At 38.0% G+C, this 18,960-nt stretch overlaps 1 protein-coding gene across 1 annotated transcript in view; it reads left to right on the forward strand.

Moving 5' to 3' along the window:
- The first annotated feature begins 9,184 nt into the window (after nucleotides 1–9,184).
- LOC121322892 (alkyldihydroxyacetonephosphate synthase, peroxisomal-like) overlaps nucleotides 9,185–18,960 on the forward strand; it is a 39,474-nt gene continuing 29,698 nt past the window's right edge. Inside the window, exons 1-7 of the mRNA XM_041263438.1 lie at nucleotides 9,185–9,391; nucleotides 14,435–14,524; nucleotides 15,964–16,054; nucleotides 16,232–16,352; nucleotides 16,445–16,519; nucleotides 17,097–17,168; nucleotides 18,180–18,259. Coding sequence (XP_041119372.1) covers nucleotides 9,213–9,391; nucleotides 14,435–14,524; nucleotides 15,964–16,054; nucleotides 16,232–16,352; nucleotides 16,445–16,519; nucleotides 17,097–17,168; nucleotides 18,180–18,259 — 708 coding nt within the window. The 5' untranslated portion in view covers nucleotides 9,185–9,212. The remainder of the gene's footprint in view (nucleotides 9,392–14,434; nucleotides 14,525–15,963; nucleotides 16,055–16,231; nucleotides 16,353–16,444; nucleotides 16,520–17,096; nucleotides 17,169–18,179; nucleotides 18,260–18,960) is intronic.

Genomic DNA, 18,960 nt, shown 5'->3' on the forward strand with positions numbered 1-18,960 from the left:
AGTGTGCCAAAGGATTATGAGTCTTTGTTATTTAGCGGCCCTTAGTGGTCATAGTTGGAATGCATGTAATAAAACTAATGGCGTGAGGATCGACATACATTTTATAAAAACTAAAATGAGTTTTTGTGAACAATCATAAATTATAATGTAAAAGGGATCTGTCATATCTGATCAAATGATTTGTAAATATTAAATAAATGCATATGCAAAATTACCTATATTTTTGATATGGCCAGAGGTTTAAACAATAGGACAATGTTATTGGACAACACTGTCAAGGCCACCAACAGAACAGTGTTTAACAGAGGCTTTGACATTGTGGTGACAATCAGCTTTGTAAAATAACTATTCACTTTTTTTCATAATATCCTTGATGAAATACAATTGTATACAGAGTATGAAGCAAATATTTCAGTGCATTAGGTCTTTGTCATTTGGAAACCAAAAAGTCACATGACTCAAGGTCAAATTGAAGGGTGCCTTTTGATTTTGCACATAAAGTTCCATAACACTGATTAACAAAATATTAAGGACTTGTTTATGCTTAATTAAACATGAGTGTTAAATAAGTATTATAAAATGTTACCAAGTTAAAGTTTGATCACCACCATGGGGCACCGAGATAACTGAATGGGTCACAAAAACAATCAGAAAAATAATTTTCTGATTGTTTTTGTGATTGTTTTATTTATTGCATTCTTCCAATTTTCTGCTCTTTTTGTTTACTTTTTTTGGGAGTGAAATACAATTCACACCATCTATACACCAATATTACACACTTTACATGCTCAGGAACTAACAAGGAAGTACCCTATGAGAGGTTTTAGTGACAACTTTTAACAATATACGGAGAAGACATACACGCACATGACCCCTGTTAAGAGTGACTTTTTAGTAAGCATACTAGAATACAATATCTTTTTCTCTGTTTTTCATTATGAGCATACTCTATGACTGACAGAACTCTAGGTCAATGGAATGATATGGTCAGCACATTTATTGTTCAATAATAAGGTGAACACTGAAAGCCTTTTCAATTCAAGACATGCTGAGTAAACCTGATATTAAAGGTACTGCAGATTAATGCAGGTCAGAGAAGATGATCCTGTCACTGTCTGACTGCTTGCTTGTCTGCCAAATAATAATAATAATAATAATAATAATAATAATAATAATAATAATACAGCCCTGTAAGGTCAAAAGTTTCTATTGCTTCCGATGATGTAGGTCACAGTCACATTTCACACATCGCATAGTCGGTTCTCAATACTTTAACACATTCCAATGCAATCAGCCTTTCACCAACGTGTAACCAAACTTCCTAATGTGTTTATTTTAACATTGTGTCACAAGTTGCTCCTTAATAAACGGAGGAGGGATACAATTATACGTTCCTCCAAAGGATCGTTTCTTAAATACTGTCTGAATTCGACAAAACAAAAAAACAAAAAAACAAAACAAAACAAATTTAAGTGCTTTTGTAAGGCGCGGGCACGTCACGCGTGCACGATTGGCAGCTCCACGTCGACATTCTTACAGATGCAGACTTGTTCTATACAGAGAGAGGGAAGCCGACGCGGAGGTACTTCGGTGTAATGCCAGCTGTTCATTTAGGAGGGCCGACAACAGCACCATTCAAAAATACATAATAATAATAATAATAATAATAATAATAATAATAATATAATAATAATAATTCGCGTTGCGAGTTTAGGTTGTCAAGGTACCTGTTGTTGTATCCCTTACATTTAAGCTTATATTTCATAGTCTGTCTGTCTGGCAGCGGCAGCTGAAGCCGTAGTGTGCACTTACTCCAGCCAGGTATGTACTGCACTTCTTTTTTGTATCAGTATTAGCAACACAACTCAGTATATTTACATGCATACAGTTTATGACTTGGTGTACTTATCTTTACTTTCTTATTCTTGAACCAAGCAAAACATTTTAATTGCTCAACTTTCAGCAGTCAGTATATTTTTTAAAGTGTGCATGATAGATCACATATACATTTTATTTTCAACAATTTCATCTAAGGTACAAGCGGCCTAATATTTATGTTGCCATTTAGTTTTTATTCCATAACAATACTTGCATTTGTTATCCATATGCATGTCGTGTCATGTCGTTTCATCGTAATTCAGATACAAAACAGAGATGGTTGAAAAACAAATGTGTACCTTCCTTAATCAATAAATGGGCCACTGCTTTCAATAAAATGTATCGAAAAAAAATGAAAGTTGAATGAAAGTTGTTCCCAACTTGGTAAACTTTAGATACGTCAGCTGTTTTACATACTGCAATGGAACACTATTGATATCTTTTCCATTACACCATGCACTTTTAAAATTAATTTGGAGAACTGCTATTATTATTATTATTATTATTATTATTATTATTATTATTATTATTATTATTATTATTATATTGATAATTCAACTAAATAAAGTGTTGGTCAATCAATCTACCATGCTTTCAAAAGATGGTGTAAAAAGACACACACACACACACACACATATATATATATATATATATATATATATATATATATATATATATATATATATATATATATTTATTTTTTTTTTTTTTTTTATGGCATTTTACAGCACTAGGTATTCAACCTGGATGCATCAACTACCATTCAGTGGTTATCCCAGGTAGATGCAATCCAAGATCAAATAAACATCTTAGTTGCTTAGTTTTTAATTTGTAACATTAACTTGTGGATTTCTCCTTTTAAAGAAATAGGAGTTAATTAAAGGCTGGAATAAATGCTTTGAAAATAACATGAAATGTGTAATATGTCAAAATGACACTGGTGTTGGAATGAATGGCTGAAATAAATCTTTGGTGTTGCTGAGGTTCCTTCTAATTTATTGCAGAAAGTATATAAAATAAAAGCTACTTCTTTTATTCCCTTTTTTTTTGCATTTTAGGATCCTGCACTGCAATCATTCATGACAACAGCGATGCCTTCGACAATACTGAGGGTGCACAGTGGCTTTCAAAGTAAAGTTCTGTAATACACTTAGATTCTAATTGTTTGCAGTCAGTGCATTACAGAACTTTGTTTGGGGAGTTTACGTTCTGTCTATGGGAAAATAAATGGTATCTCTAAAGGTTGTGAAAATGAAATGCATACAGTACATTGATTATTTTATTAGCCAGTTGCACATATATCATTTTAATCTCCTCTTTGTTTCTGACTGATTTATTTTGATCCTCTGTATCCGATCCTGGAATCAACTACCTACATTTATAGTAACCAGACAAGCAGGGATTGGTGGAATTGTCCTCTCATTCGTAACTTTTCTTATGTTCTTTATGTTCTCATATGTGTTTTGTACATTTAAAAAAAAAAACTTTTTAAAGATTTATATCATTTGTATTCCAAGCTAATTTGTCAAAAGCACCATGATCAGTTTTAAGGGTAATATATTATGATACATTTTGTGGCTGTAATACATGATCACCATTTAGATACATTAGATGAAATGTGTAACAGTGTAAAATGTTACAGAGAAATACATATGTACAATGGGAAAGACAGAGGAGAAAGAAATATAATTACAACCAAATTAAGGTATACATTTTCAAGCAATATTACACATGATTTTCCAGGCATTCTCAGAAACATTTCATGTATTTTGAATTGCTTTGAAACTGTGGTGCGGTATTAAAATAAATATATGTTAGTCAGTTGTAATCTGAAAGTAAGCAATGATACGTAAATGTATGTGGCTATCACATTTAAATTCAAATACTTTTCACATGCTACAATTAATTTGTCATGCTTTGTTGAGTTTTTTTCTGTACTTACTAGAACTATTTCAAATCCCACTGTTGTAAATTCCAGCAGTGACTAGCACTAGTTTGTCCTGCTTAGAGCTAGAACTGGTACTGCTGTGTTTTAGCAGGTGAGACTGGTTGAAGAGACTAACACTGGTTATACCGAATAAAAAACAAAACAAACTTTAAATCATTGATGTCTTGTCAACATTTCCATGTAATTGTTTTACATATATCTGGGCTTTAACTATCAGTTAGACCACACACAAAAAACTGTGTTTTTCTATAATTCTGTATTATTTTGTCTTCTAAAATAAAATAAAACATACTGGTCAATAAAGATTATTAAATTGTCTACTCTGTCTGTGGAAAATATTATCTATACATTTTTAAGAAAAAAAAGGCTGATTGTTACAGATTATAATATTATTGTCTGCATTCCTAAAATGTATTCAAAAAGTCAGTCTACAGCTTTTTATCATTTGGACCTCCATACCCCCAGAGTGATGTTATTTGGAAAGTATTAAGTGAAACGTAGATATTTTTATAACTTTCCATAAACCATCAAAAATGAGTGGTAAAACTGTATCTGATTATGTCAGTGCCAGGGTGCTCTACGGGGTAAAACACTGAAGAATTTTAGGAAGGGTGCAGAAATACTCTCTTTGTCAGGAATGGTGCAAATATGCCATGTTTCTGCTGTTCCCTTATACAAGTTTACCACAACAATTTAGCAGTTTCCCCAGGTTTATAAAGTGCATTTACTATAGTTACCTTGGTTTTCAATGTTTTTAATATGCTTTACCATACCTCTCTGGTGATTAATTACACAATTCTATGGTTTAACTATGGAACACGTTTATAAGGGTATTCCAAAATCTCGTTCCTAATATTTTTCATTTTCCAACTAATATCCTATCGACAAGGGGTCTTGTAATAAATTACTGTTTAACAAAAAAATTCCTTTTAAAATTTTCCCATAGTAAAAGCACAGCAAAGTGTAATGAAGTACAATGGCAAGCATTGTAAAGCACAGAGAGGTATGGTAAAGCATTTTTTAAAACATGGCAAACTGGTAAATGCATAGAACAACCATGGGAAAATCATGGGTAAACTGCAAAATTACTTTATTGTGGTAAACTTGTGCCAAACTATGTGGCTGTTTAGCGGCAAAAACCCATCCAAATATTCACCTTGCTTACACTGCCTGTACATGAATTTGTTTATGAAGAGAATTCAGAGTTTCGTGCATGCTTGATTATAAGGGCACAGAACAGTTTTTATAAAGCCTATGGTTGAATAGACAAATGCACATAGAGATATTTAAAGATACAGTTTTACACAATACATTTTATAATTCTCTTTCAGGGAACCAAGGTTACGTTAAGTAACCTAACGTTCCCTTTCAATTCGAAGATGACCACCAAAACATTACGTATGGGAAACGTATACCAGAGCTGTCGTGAGGGAAAAGGAATGGCAGCTTCAGAGGGACGCATCAGAGCTGCTTAACCTTAGGTTAGCGGTGCGTGTGCAATCTCAAGAACCCTAGTGAAGGATTGAACCCAAAGGAGGATCTACCACATGCAAGCAGTAGAACCTGGAGAATGTATGAGGTGTAGCCCAGCTAGCTGCTGTATATATTTCGGACAGTGAGGGCCCAAAATGTAGCCAACCCTCTAGTGGAGTGCGCAGCTACTCTCCCAGGTGGGGGTAAACCAGCACTGTCATATGCCGCAGAGACGATCCACAATCCAGTGGGACAGCCGCTGTTTTGAGGGGCTGCCCTAGGGTCCGTAAACAGTGACAAAGAGCTGGTCAGAGTGACGCAGAGCTCTTGTTCTATCCACATAATATCCAACGTGACTCCCTCTTGCCATCGTCCCAAATTGGCATACAGGAGCTGTGACAGCACAGACAGTGCCTGTAGCTCACTGACCTGCTTTGCGGAGGTGATAGACAAGAGGAAGGCTGTCTTCATAGACAGATGCTTCAACTCTATGGAGTGTATGGGCTGAAACGGGGTCTTCGTGAGAGCCTCCAATACAACATCAAGGCTCCATTTGAGGCCGGGAGCAACGGTACTGGCGGGAATGCGTAAAGGAGCGTCCTGGGCCACTCGTGGGCTAGGGCGTCGATGCTGAGTGGAACACCTAAGCAGTGGAGGGAATACCACAGGGCAATGCGTCGTCTCTACCGAGGCGAAGAGATCAACCTGCACCTTCCGAAACCGTTCCCAAATGCGCTCCAGCACCTGCGGATGGAGACGCCACTCTGACGGATGTGCACCTTCCATTGATAGGAAGACTGCTGCCCAGTTCACCACTCCAGGAAGATGCATCACCCGTAGGGACAGCAGGTTCCATTGTGCCCAACTCAGGAGCCGGAAAGCGATGTGATGCCACCCCAGAGACTGGAGGGCACCCTGGTGGGGTTGACATACGCCACCACTGATGTGTTGTCAATTTGGACTAGCACATGTGTTCCTTGCAACACTGGGAGAAAGTGCTGGAGAGCCAGGAAAACAGCCTGCAGCTCCAGCATATTTATGTGCAGGGTTATCCAACGGCCCAACCAGGTGCAGCAGACTCTTCTGCCTTCCCAGACCGCCTCCCAACCCAATTTGGAGGCATCCGTCATCACCACTTGGCGAGTTAACAGTGTACTGGAGTCCAGCCAGAGCCCCAAGTACATTGTGCACTAAACCGGTATAAGCCCAGCCGTGCCAGGTGCTGCGTCACAATCACTGTGTGGGCCACTGCTCCCTGTTGCTACAGAGAGCAAATCAGCCAGTCGTCGAGAACGTACGAGGAGCTAGGGAGATGCCAAATGGCAGCTAACTCATACATGCTTCCCTGTGCTCTGGACAAATGGGAGAATGTGACAGTGAGTAAACACGTGGACCTTTCTTTCCTTTCTAAACTTGTTGAGGAATTTCAAGTCTAGGATGGGGCAAAAGCCGTTGACTTTCTTGGGTACCAGAAAATATCTAAAGTAGAACCCCTCTCCACAGGAGCTGAGGTCTACGAGACAGCTGCCTAGGGCGACGGCCCTGGAATTGCCTCCTGGAACACTGTTGCGTGGACGCGCAGCATCCTGCATTCCCTTTGCCCTGCGGAGGGGCTTGGTTGCCTGTCACCGCTGTGGCATGTAGGCAATGCCTTAGGTCACCCAGAGGGGCCGTGGGCACCGGGACATTCCTGGTGAAGGTACATGTCTGGGGAGCCTGCCAACAGCTCGACCTACCCCGCACCAGAGCACAGGGAGGGAGCAGACACTTGTCGAGATGCTTCACGCTCACAGCCGGCCCAAAGGTACGTCCCAGGGATATCGGCGCATCCAACAACGGCGCCTTATCCACGTCGGGCATCCTTGCCTGTGACAGCCACAGCTGCCTGCGAGCCACCACCAGGCGTGTCAGGCTCCTAGGGCTTGCCCTTGAATAGCGGAGATCTGCAGCAGCGTACTTGAAAGAAGGCAAAGCTCAGTTCGAATACCCGCCTTGTTAGCCAGACAGGTCACCTGCGCTTCTGCTGTGTAGGCCCTCTTTGGTGCGTTTCCATAACCCTGCACTGAGGGTTCAGACAGATCAGGTCCCTAGGCAATCCCCCCACCGGCGGAGCCTTAACTAAGGCCGGAAAGGTTACGTCAACAGGGGGAAATCCTGACAGGCTCAGCTTTTCTGCACCTTCCAGTGAAGCAAGCTGAGCAAAACAATACGAATGGGGAGCACACTGCTGTTGTTGTTTGATTTTTCGAAGGCCCAATGTACCGAGGTGGGCGGGTCAAGGCAGCCGATGAGGTCTACTCTACAGCGGGTGTAGTAAAAATACAGCCCCACGGAGGACAAGGGCTGCTGTTGTTTTTGTTTGTTTGTTTGGTTTTTTTTTGTTTAACCTAGCTGCTGCACAACACAGGCAAGTGGATTACCGCATGTGCAGTTGTGCCAGCAAGGTATTTAGTCAACATGAATAACAAATATATATATATATATATATATATATATATATATATATATATATATATATGCTATAGCTAGCATAGTCAATTGACAGCGGGGGTATGGTGAATCTTAGCCCCAGTGGAGGACGTGCTCCCACACAAGTGAAGGCTGGAAAAAACAACACTCACTCCTTTAAATCAATACTGCACAGGCAGTTGACTCACGTACCACAGCTAGGAAAGCAGCAGCCTGCAACGCGAGCATGAGCTGGTTGCTGAAGAAAGATAGGAGGAAAAAGGCTGAATCAGGAGTCACTGATTCTGTGAAAGCGGGAAGCCAGCTTTTAGCTTGAAGGGCAAGGGAACTGTAGCTGACTGAAAGCTGTTTTTCACAATACGCTGAGATACCAACACAAAGGTTCTTAACTTACCTTCTTGAGAGGCAAAAAGAGAACATGGCTTCCACAGTTTTACTATTTAATCCTCGGTAGGCAGGAGAGAGGGCATCACCCCAGGAAGGGGCCTATCAGCAGTTCTGGTATAGAGAGCTCAGAAAATACATACCAATAGGCAGGCATATCCCATACGTAATGTTTGGTGGTCGTCTTCGAATTGAAAGGGAACCAATTTCTCATTCCACCCATCCTAATATCCCTCGATTAAAAAGCTTTAATGAGCCAGGTATCTCACTGGTGTAGTCAAAATGACTCGACGTCAAGCAATGCCAGAAGCGCTCAATGGAGTGTGCATACTGGTGTGGTTTTATTTTGTGGTAGGTGTTAAAAAGTGGAACACTGGGCTGTGCAAATGATTTCAGCTCAGAAAGCAAGGCAATGCCTGTCTGAATGGGGTACGATGTATGGAGTTTAGTTTTAGCATTTTTGTTTCACAATTCAGCAAATTTATGATGAGCAACAAATTGGGTTATGTAAAACTGCAAACATATGATTTTGTGGGTGAACTACTGTTTGTCTTGTTTGTAATGATTTGCGCAGTAATCAATCACATAATTGACACCATACCATTTTCTGGCGTTACACGGATCAAGTTTTGGTACTGTACCATATTCTGATGATGTACCACTTTCTGGCACTACACTGGTATATATATATATATATATATATATATATATATATATATATATATATATATATATATATATATATAAAAATATATATATATTATATATAACAAAAATGAAAAAAAATATTAAAACCCAACTACTTGATATGAGTATCTGGGGAATAAAAAAAAAAAAACAAAAAAACGATTGTCTTTACTTTCACAGTCACAATACATCACGCTACTGTAATGTCTGCATGAATGTTACGCATGTAATTGGAGTTAAAGAGTCACGTTTACCATGTAAATGATAGAAAACAGTTGTTTCTTTGCAATGCATGCTGGGTGAAGTGCACACTAATCATCACCGTTGACCCCCTGACTTCCCAGCCTTTCACTACACACTATACGGAAGCAGCATGGCGTCAGGCAGTAACATCTCCGAACTGCAGCAAAATGCAAAGGAAAGATTGAGAATCATTTCGGGTCATTTACAAAAACCTGCAAACAGGGAGCAGCTCCGTGTGTCTGCAAACGAGTGCAAAGCAGAAGCGGCGGATCGGGGTCTCGAGAAAATCAGGACCGTCCCTAAAAGAAGGTGGGTGGTTTTAAAAAGGGAAATCGAGCTACTGGCAGGATACTAACTCTGACAGTTGGTTTACAAGTAACCCGGGATTGCATGTGAAATCCAACAAGATTGTAGATTCAGGTTTAGAGCTCTATTCTTAAATATATGTCGAGTCCATTGAGTTGTTGAATGTTACAGATGTTTATTAATTTGGCTCCATTCTTTTCTTACAGTAGGGTTATCACAGCCTGTGTACGTAATGCACAATGTAGACATTCATAAACAAGTGGGTGCGGTGGTGCCAGATTCCAAAGGCCTAGAGAAAGCATATGAGAAGTTATGGCTCTAAAAAGTTGACTTATTTATGCGTTTATTGACGTTGTGCTTGAAACAGCAAATGCTCGTTGCAAGTAATTAAAGTACAGTTTGTGGAATAAAATGATCAGAATATAAAGTACCCACCCAACCCCTTAGGTAGGCATTGGAATATAAAATCTTTGATCACGTCTATATAGTTAAACAACACGTCTAAACGTTCTAACTCGGTTCAGACAAGCTAATAGCGTTATTTGGGTGTATTTGTGTAAACAAATACACCCAAATTTGTGTACACTGTCTATCTTGCATGATCGTGATTGAGAAACTTGCGATACCGGTAAAATAACAAGGAACTATTTCTTGACACTGTGTAAATAAGTAACTGTACACATGACTTTAAGAAGATGGCAAAAGGACACAGGTTAGACAAAAAAAAAAAAAAAAAAAAAAAAAAAGTTTTGGTCATGCTCCAAGTAACTGTGTGTAAAGTAAAGCTTAACAGTAGAAAGTCAAAGCTGATAGGATAAGGTGATCAGTGGCCTGATTCTTGTTTACTTACGATGTTATCGGTATAGTGACAACTAGTCTGACAAGTGTGATAAATGTAATTTTTGTAAATTAGAATAATTATTTACATGTTTATTGGAAGATCTAGAAAACGTGGACTGGTACTAAAATGTTATACATTTGAAAAAGTTTAGAATAATTTTTGTGAAATTCCAGCAATAACCAACACTAGTTTTTTTTAAGTTTTTTTTTTTTTTTGTGTGTGTGTGTATGTGTGTCAGGCCTGCACATTTTGTTTTTAAATGGGTCAATTCATTCTGGTTCAAAAGACTGTGAGGCTGCTTATGTACACAGGTTCAGTGAAAGTGATAGCAGGTCAAGTTGAAGTAACTTAAATGCAAAGCACAATCAGATCAATCATAGCCATTGTGTTCAAGCACAAGCCGCTGTGTTGGTTTCCCTGTGTAGAGACACTAAAATATCCTTTCCATGGAATCGTCACTGTTATTGTGTGACATTGAACCTGAGCCATTGACCATGTACAGTAGCATGGACAGAACAGCAGCCCTAGGACAGTACTGATAAGTTGTAATATGTATTTTAGTTGAAAGTCACATGATGCATTACTGTGCCATCCACTGTACAGTACTGCTTGTGAGCAGAGGATCTTTAGAACCTTAACAATGCAGTAAAGCAAGAATAGTTTCTAAACAAGACCACAATGTTAAGATGGGGAAACAGCACTTATGTTTGTATTGGAAAGCACAGTTCTTTAAAAAAAAAAAAAAAATGCCTATCAAGTGTCTATTTTAGCCTTGCTATTCGGTTTTGTTATAGTTACACTGGTAAAGTGTTTTTTTAATTTCAGTATTTATCAAGGTCAGTACATTAGGTTTAATTGTACCTTAATTATAAAATCTGGTACAATTTTGTTTACAAATGAACCCCTGAATTACTTTTTAATGAGATTAAAAGTTTTAAAACTTTTAAGGAACCAAACCGAATCTAACACCCCGACTGTATAGAAGCAAGAAAGCTGCCTCTGTATTTTTAGTTGGCAAGTTTTGTAGAAAATAACTTGACTAAAATCCAGTGAATAGTTTACTTCAACAAGGAGAAACAATCATGTGAAATTGTCCTAAAAATAATTCAATATGCAGGGCTATGACACAGATCATGTGGGGTACAGTATGAGCATAAATGGCTTCCATTTTTATTTTTTTAAAAATAAAAATAAATACATTTAAAACAAATTCTTATTCTCCCCCTGCAATCTGCAATTGCACAAGTGACGGAACTGCTTTTTGCAAGCGTACTTCAGTCCAGGTGGTTTTATGATGTGGACTAATATCCACTGTATACCAAAATCATGACTGATAAGTGTTGTACGTGTCATGAACATGTAGGAAACAAGTGAAATCACCAGATCATAACCTCCTAGAATACGAGAACATGCGCCTCTTTTTATACCAGGAGCCCAAATGCTTGGGTAGGTGGGGGGAGGAGCATGGTTTGCTGTCAGGTTAGTAATCTGAGTCCTCAATCAGCAAGTTGAACAGGTTGAAATGTTTTCGCTGGGCTTGCTTGGCTGTCCTGTGCTTTGCTGGTGAGAAAAGATGTTCTCTTACTGATTGGGGTGTGTACAGAATACCAGCCCGCATTACTATCTAAATAGTGTTGGGATAAACAATACTATTTATTATTCCTTAAGGTTCAATTAGCAGCAGTGTAAGATCCAAAATGGAAAATGACCTACATGGTAACAGTATCCTGGGTGACAGTCAGCATGGTTTTAGGAAAGGGAGATTTTAATGGATAATTGCAAAGCATATGGCTTATTTAGATTTCCAGAAAGCTTTTGGCAAAGTCCTGCATAAAAGATTAATTATCAAACTGAATGCAGTAGGGATTCAAGGAAATGCTTATACATGCATTAGGGAGTGGTTAACATGTAGAAAACAGAAAGTACTGATTAGAGGAGAAACCTCAAAATGGAGCGAGGTAACCAGTGGAGAACCACAGGGATCAGTATTAGGTCCTCTGCTATTCCTAATCTACATTTTTAATGACTTAGATTCTGTTATAGTAAGCAGACTTGTTAAATTTGCAGATGGCTGAAAAATAGGAGGAGTGGCAAACACCGTTGTGGCAGCAAAAGTCATTCAAAATGATCTAAACGGCATTCAGAACTGGGCAGACACATGGCAAATGACATTTAATAGAGAAAAGTGTAAGGTACTGCATGCAGGCAATACAAATGTACATTATAAATATCATATGGGAGATACTGAAGTTGAAGAAGGAATCTGTGAAAAAGACCTGGGAGTTTATGTTCACTCAGAAATGTCTTCATCTATTAGACAATGTGGGGAAGCTATAAAAAAGGCCTACAAGATGCTCGGATATATAGTGCAAACTGTTGAATTTAAATCCAGGGAAGTAATGTTAACTCTTTACAATGCATTAGTAAGACCTAATCTAGAATATTGTGTTCATTTCTGGTCACCTCGCTGTAAAAAACATATTGCTGCTGTAGAAAGTGCAAAGAAGAGCGACCAGAATTATTCTGTGTTTAAAAGTCAAACAGGCTTAAAGAATTGAATCTGTTCAGTCTTGAACAAAGAAGACTACGTGGCGATCTGATTCAAGCATTCAAAATTCTAAAAGGTATTGACAATGTCGACCCAGGGGACTTTTTCGACCTGAAAAAAGAAACAAGGACCAGGGGTCACAAATGGAGATTAACTAAAGGGGCATTCAGAACAGAAAATAGGAGGCACTTTTTTACACAGAGAATTGTGGGAGTCTGGAAACAACTCCCCAGTAATGTTGTTGAAACTGACATCCTGGGATCCTTAGAAGCTGCTTGATGAGATTCTGGGATCAATAAGCTACTAAACACCAAACAAGCAAGATGGGCCGAATGGCCTCCTCACCTTTTGTAAACTTTTTATGTTCTTATAATTCACACCCTTTTACTCTTGAGAGGAAGGTAAACCTGATACCCTAGCTTTTTGATTTTATGATTCAGATTTGAGTTACAATTCACAGTGTCCCATTGCTACTGTGTAGACAAGTTAAGATCAGAACAGAATGCTGTACATAGAAAACCAAATCAGAAAACTGGCTCAAATCCACTTAGTCTAGAACCTGTAGCTTAAAACTAAGCCTACTTATCACAGGCCATAAATCTGTTTTTATAGACATACGACTGTACATTTGGATGGATCAATTAGTATAGCAATATGACATAACTCTCACCATTGTAAAGCTGATCAGTTGTTGAAGAATTTGCCTGGGGTTTTGGGTAGTATTTATGGCTGGTTTGACAGATCCAGTTTAGCACTAATCTTGGAATACCCAATGGAACCTTAGTGAAGGTAGTTCCAGGATTTATGAAACCAGCCAATAGTGTTGTACATTAAATTAACCTTGGATTGTGTTCTAACAAATCAGCGAAATGCAAAGGTGGAAGGCATGGCCGTGTGGTCTTCCTGGAGTGGGTCATAGTTGAGTGGGTTGCAGACCAAGGAGGTCTGATTTGTGTTTGGAACTATCCATTGTAGATAGATGCTGCAGACAGACAGCAAAAAGCAGCTCTCGGCCTGTTCACCAGCATCAAAAAAAAGGTTCCAGGAAATTATTTTAAAGGAACTTTAATAAACATAAATACACAATGTTGTTGTCCTCCTTATCCACACCAATAGCTGTTCTCTTTTTCCACTGTTATTTCATTATGAAGCACTGTTTTATTTGGGATTGATGGGGGGGGGGGGGGGGGGGGGTTTGTTATCTTAAAACGTTTTCAATTGGTATGGCCACTATCAGTTTGCAATTCCAGTAGGCACATACTGTATTGCTATTCAAACATTTTAATTAAACATTCATGTAGTTGATTTTGGACCAGGGCTTACAAATAATAAAAAATGTTAGGCTTTATATTGTGACCCGTCAAAAGGCTCTAGTTATTTGCTGGCTTTCAGGCCTTATCTATTTGGCATATGTTTTCCTGACAAATAGAAAAATATTTAATTGAGAAATGTACACCTGGTGTAACAACAGGCTGTTCCCTCATTGGGTCATTGACTGATTGTTATATTTCTTTGCCACAGTGAGACCTCTCGTGGTAGGTTGTCCATCTATGCACCTGTACTGTATATACAAGTTTGAGAACCAAAACATTTGGTCTGTGAAATAGGGAAATACAAATAAAAAAAAGGCTATATTTGTATTTTTTTTTTTTTACAGGCAGGAGATTCTGAAATGGAATGGCTGGGGATATAATGATTCCAAATTCATATTTAATAAGAAAGGTCAAGCTGAATTTACTGGCAAAAGGTAACGTTTGCTTTTTAGTACACATTACTTGCATCTTGCTGCATTGTTTATTTCGTGTTTTAAAATACTGCACAGTGTGTTTTTTACATAAAAGTTTCTGAGACCAGATGGCCCAATTTTAAAAAAAGTAGTGTTACCATAGAAAAGTTCCCAACTCCTATTGTTCCATGCATAACATCTAGAAATAAACACATTCAAAGTGTGCTTCGGTGTTAGATTTAAGTGTCTTGTCTAAAACAAAAAAAAAGTGAAAAGCTTAAACAACTAGTAGTTTCTTAAAGTATTCCAGTTTGCAAACTAGAATGAAATTGTTTTGTCATTAGTCCATTTTTCACTACTTAAGTCCTTACACATTGGCCTGCATTTTGTTTGGCATGCCATCAACTGTACTAGTGTTAGTTAGTGCTGAAATATATTTTCTTCCAATATGTTTTAAAAAGTTTGTAAAATTCTTGCTGTTGCCTGGTACTGTATTGTACTGCTCCCTATAATCCTGTACCAGCTTCCTCAAATTCAGTGTAGCACTATTGCCATCTTGTGGTGTGTATTATGTGTTGGAGAAACTCTGTCTAAATGGTCAATTTAGCTCAAGGTCATCACAATCAAGATCTGACTTTTTTAATAATTGTTAATTTTACATTAATTTGATTATTTATAATTAAACCTGCTGTCCTTCCTCTAAAAGGAGTGCAAACCAAGATATTTCAGTTGATTTTCTAATATCTTACCAGTGAGAGAAGGAGCAATTTTCTTGTGTTGAAAATCTTTAGGCTCTTTGCATGTGTTTTTTAATTTAAAAAAAAAAAAAAAAAGATTTATCAAGTATGACACTGCAGATAACAATTAAAAACAAACAATGAACCAAAAGCTTCGACAGAAAAAATCTATATATAATCGATAATGTTGCTAGTGCTAATTCAGTCTGTATGCCCTCCAATCTTATCGATGTTAATTGGTGAGGTGGTTTTGTCATTGTTCATTAACAGTTTATTTTTACAGTATTGTATGTTAAAATAAATTAAGGGAGCACAGTAAAACTATTCAGGTGGCCCTATCCGTGTTAGATAATCTATGTGACAGTTCATGTTAATGCAGCTGCAGTACCTAGTTTGTGCACTTTCCATCATTCCACAAGCCTGCGATATTGAAAACTAAATATGTATTAAAGTGTCAGACATGCATTAAATGAAAGGTGGATCCTGAAAAATGTTGGTGCTTTGTTATATTACACTAGGAATAGAAGCAGCTGTTTATCATTACAAAAGCCCTACATCAATAAATGTCAAAACATGATGTTTAATTTGACTAGCCTGGCAGAATCTGCCCTGCCTGCTCCAGTGATTTTTAAATATATGTAAAGATAGTTGTGTCAGGTTGATATTAAAGAGACCGTTCCACTTAGCCTCTAGCTTCAGTAATGCGTCCTTTCCCTGTTTTAGATACCGGCTCAGTGGCATGGTGTTACCTGCCTTGAGAGAATGGTTTGAAAAAACCTTTGGAGCAAGCCTGGAGCACAAAACACCAGCCAGGGTATGCATTTATTTATGTATTTATTTATTTATTATAAATAGTGCACTACTGTAGTTACTAACAAACCAGCTTTTTCTTTAAAGTTTTAGTCTGATAACAGCAGCTTTTTGAATGTTGTAAAGATTGCATAATGAAACCTTTCTCAGTTTATTTTCCTTTGTCTTCTATATGGAATAGTCTGCTCTTAACCCCAGTGAAGTCCCACCACCTATTCTCAATGAAGGATTTGTCCAGGACCTTAAAGGCACTGCCATTCCGTTCTCTCATGAAACCGAAGACAGAATCTTTAGAGCTCACGGTAAGGAAGTTTGTACTTACTTTTTTAGGTTTGCTTTTGAGAATGGCTGTTTTTTTTAAACATCTTTTTTTATCCTTTACATTTTTCAATAGGGCACTGCTTGCATGAAGTATTTGCTCTACGGGAAGGAAAATTTGAACGAGTCCCAGATTTGGTGGTGTGGCCAAGTGAGTTTAAAATCTTTTATAAAGTTGTCCGTAATGAAGGGGTTAAAGTCGCTACAGTGAGAGAGGGAGTAATATTATTATGTAGGATTTGCTTCATGTGCCGTTGCCTAGGGGATTACATCTAGTTTTTGATTGTTTCAAGCAACTGAGTACAGAACGTAAATGATGTTCTTCAGATTGATTAGCAAATGTTGTGGCTCTGCCTATTTTATCATGCAAATGAGTTGACGGATTACTGAAACTTGATTAGCGATGTCCCAAGTGAGCAGCAAATCCTAGTGCTAATCCAAGTGCTCCTCTCTGTGTACTTTAAATTGGAAAATCGAAATCAGTGTATTCTCTTGATGTAATTTGTTACGCAATTAACATCCCTGAAAAATATAAAAGCTTCATATCTGTTGAATTAAAACTTGTAGGTATTATCACTGACATTTTTAGGTGTTTTCACGTCTCAAGTAAAAAATGTACAGTAGATGGGTGCAGGTGACTACATTTTTTTTGTTGTTGTTGTTTTTTTCATGTATCTTTTTACATCCAGTCTGCATTTGAAATATTTTGTATTTCCTTTCTCCTGCAGATTGTCACAAGGACGTGGAGAAAATAGTGGAACTGGCTTGCAAACATAATGTTTGTGTTATGCCTTTTGGTGGCAAGTATTGCATTAGTGCATAGACGAATAATAAGGGATTACAGAAGTAAATGCATATTTCTTGACTTAATTCCTGTACCCTTCTAGTTCTCTTATTGTTTTCCTTTGCAAGGTACTCCCAAATATCCCCTTTGGTTAGCAAACTGGGTATCAGACATTATGTCCGTTTAGAGATTTGCTATACAGTATTATATGCACTAATGAAGATCTGATTGCCACCTGTAACTGCTACCGTGCTGTTCTTCCTTTTTTTCTTCACATTTGAATGCGGTTTCAGCATTTCTAAAGATTCGTCTGCCTAGTGCAGTAGACTACCACCGATAAATCAATTTCTCATAATCACTGATCTGCCAGAGCGTATTGTTCTTTCATGTCATTTCAGAAATCTAATTTAGTCAGCAATACAGAAATTTTTAATGGCTCTCTTGGCAGACTATTTGTTTAAATGAGAGAAAAATCTGTTCCCTTTTGGGTGACGTTTGGATTGGAGGCGATAAATAACCACTTTTAAAAATGAGATTTATTAGAATAAATGTAGCAACTGCACTAAGATACTGCTCATTAAAACACAACATCAGTATGCTACATTTTGACTGTACTTGTCTCTACCTAAAACTACAGATTGTTCTTGCAGTCTTTTCAAATCCATAAAAAAACCCTTGTTGCATACTTTGAGTTCAGTGAGCTATATATGGACAGCCCTGCTGTATCTAACATGTAAATTTTCTTCCCAATGCAGATACTAAGGTTCTTTACTACTGTAGAATACAGAAATATTGAAATGTCTATAAAGAAACTCTCTTATTATAGCACTTACAGCTGCTCTCAGATTTACATTTTAATACAGTTTAATGCAAGTTCTCTCCTTATTTTGTCTGCATCACCTCAGAGCACCTTGGATGCTGGGTGAGAACAACTTGCTTCCTGACTGGCACAGCTGAGCAGGATATTCAGAGTGTTTTTATTAACCACTGAGAGAGTGGGTGAAAGGTAACATGTCCATGTTTCCAGGGGGAACCAGTGTTTCCAACGCCGTGGAGTGCCCTTCAGATGAGAAGAGGACCATCCTCTCCTTGGATACTTCACAAATGGTAGGTGATAAAACTCCAGGAACTGAAGCTTAAAAACATAAAATGCAACCCAGCAGACCAGCATCTGCCTTTCTTGAGAAATAGCTGGACCAACTTAATCACACCATGCATCTCTGTTTGTATTCACTGGATATTTTTGTATTCACTGATTTAGTTTTATCTACAGTCTGTGTATATATGGAATTGTGTGACAGTGTGTTACTGAAGTCTTAAAAGATACTGAGTATTGCTTATAGAGCATGTGAAGAGTATAAGGGTAATGATGCAGTGGGTGCTGTGTGGATGTTGGGGTTGAAGTGAATTGACAGGGCATTAAGAGGCGTTCACTGCATTGTTCACGCTTCGCTCTTGCCTCCCTTATGCTGCCCCTTGGGAACTCTTCAGCGCTGCCTACCTTGAACATAATGAGCCCTAAAGCAAACCACACTTTCATTTCAGACTCCCATTTCATTTCCAGTGTATTCAGGAAACTGAACTAAATGATTGCTTTAGAAGCTTGCAATGCTATACTGTCAATAGCATGAATTCATGTTGTGGTCCTAAACTCACAACCTCTGTAATATCTGCATCACGAGTTACCAGCATTAACACCAGTGCACTGACCTCTTTTGAGAGAAATACAACAATTCTTGGTGGTAAGTCTCCCTCCCGACCTGTGAGGGCGCTAAGCAGCAAGAACAGATTTCTTTGGACAGGCTGGT

Source organism: Polyodon spathula, chromosome 11, assembly GCF_017654505.1.
Source record: "Polyodon spathula isolate WHYD16114869_AA chromosome 11, ASM1765450v1, whole genome shotgun sequence".
NCBI lineage: Eukaryota > Metazoa > Chordata > Actinopteri > Acipenseriformes > Polyodontidae > Polyodon > Polyodon spathula.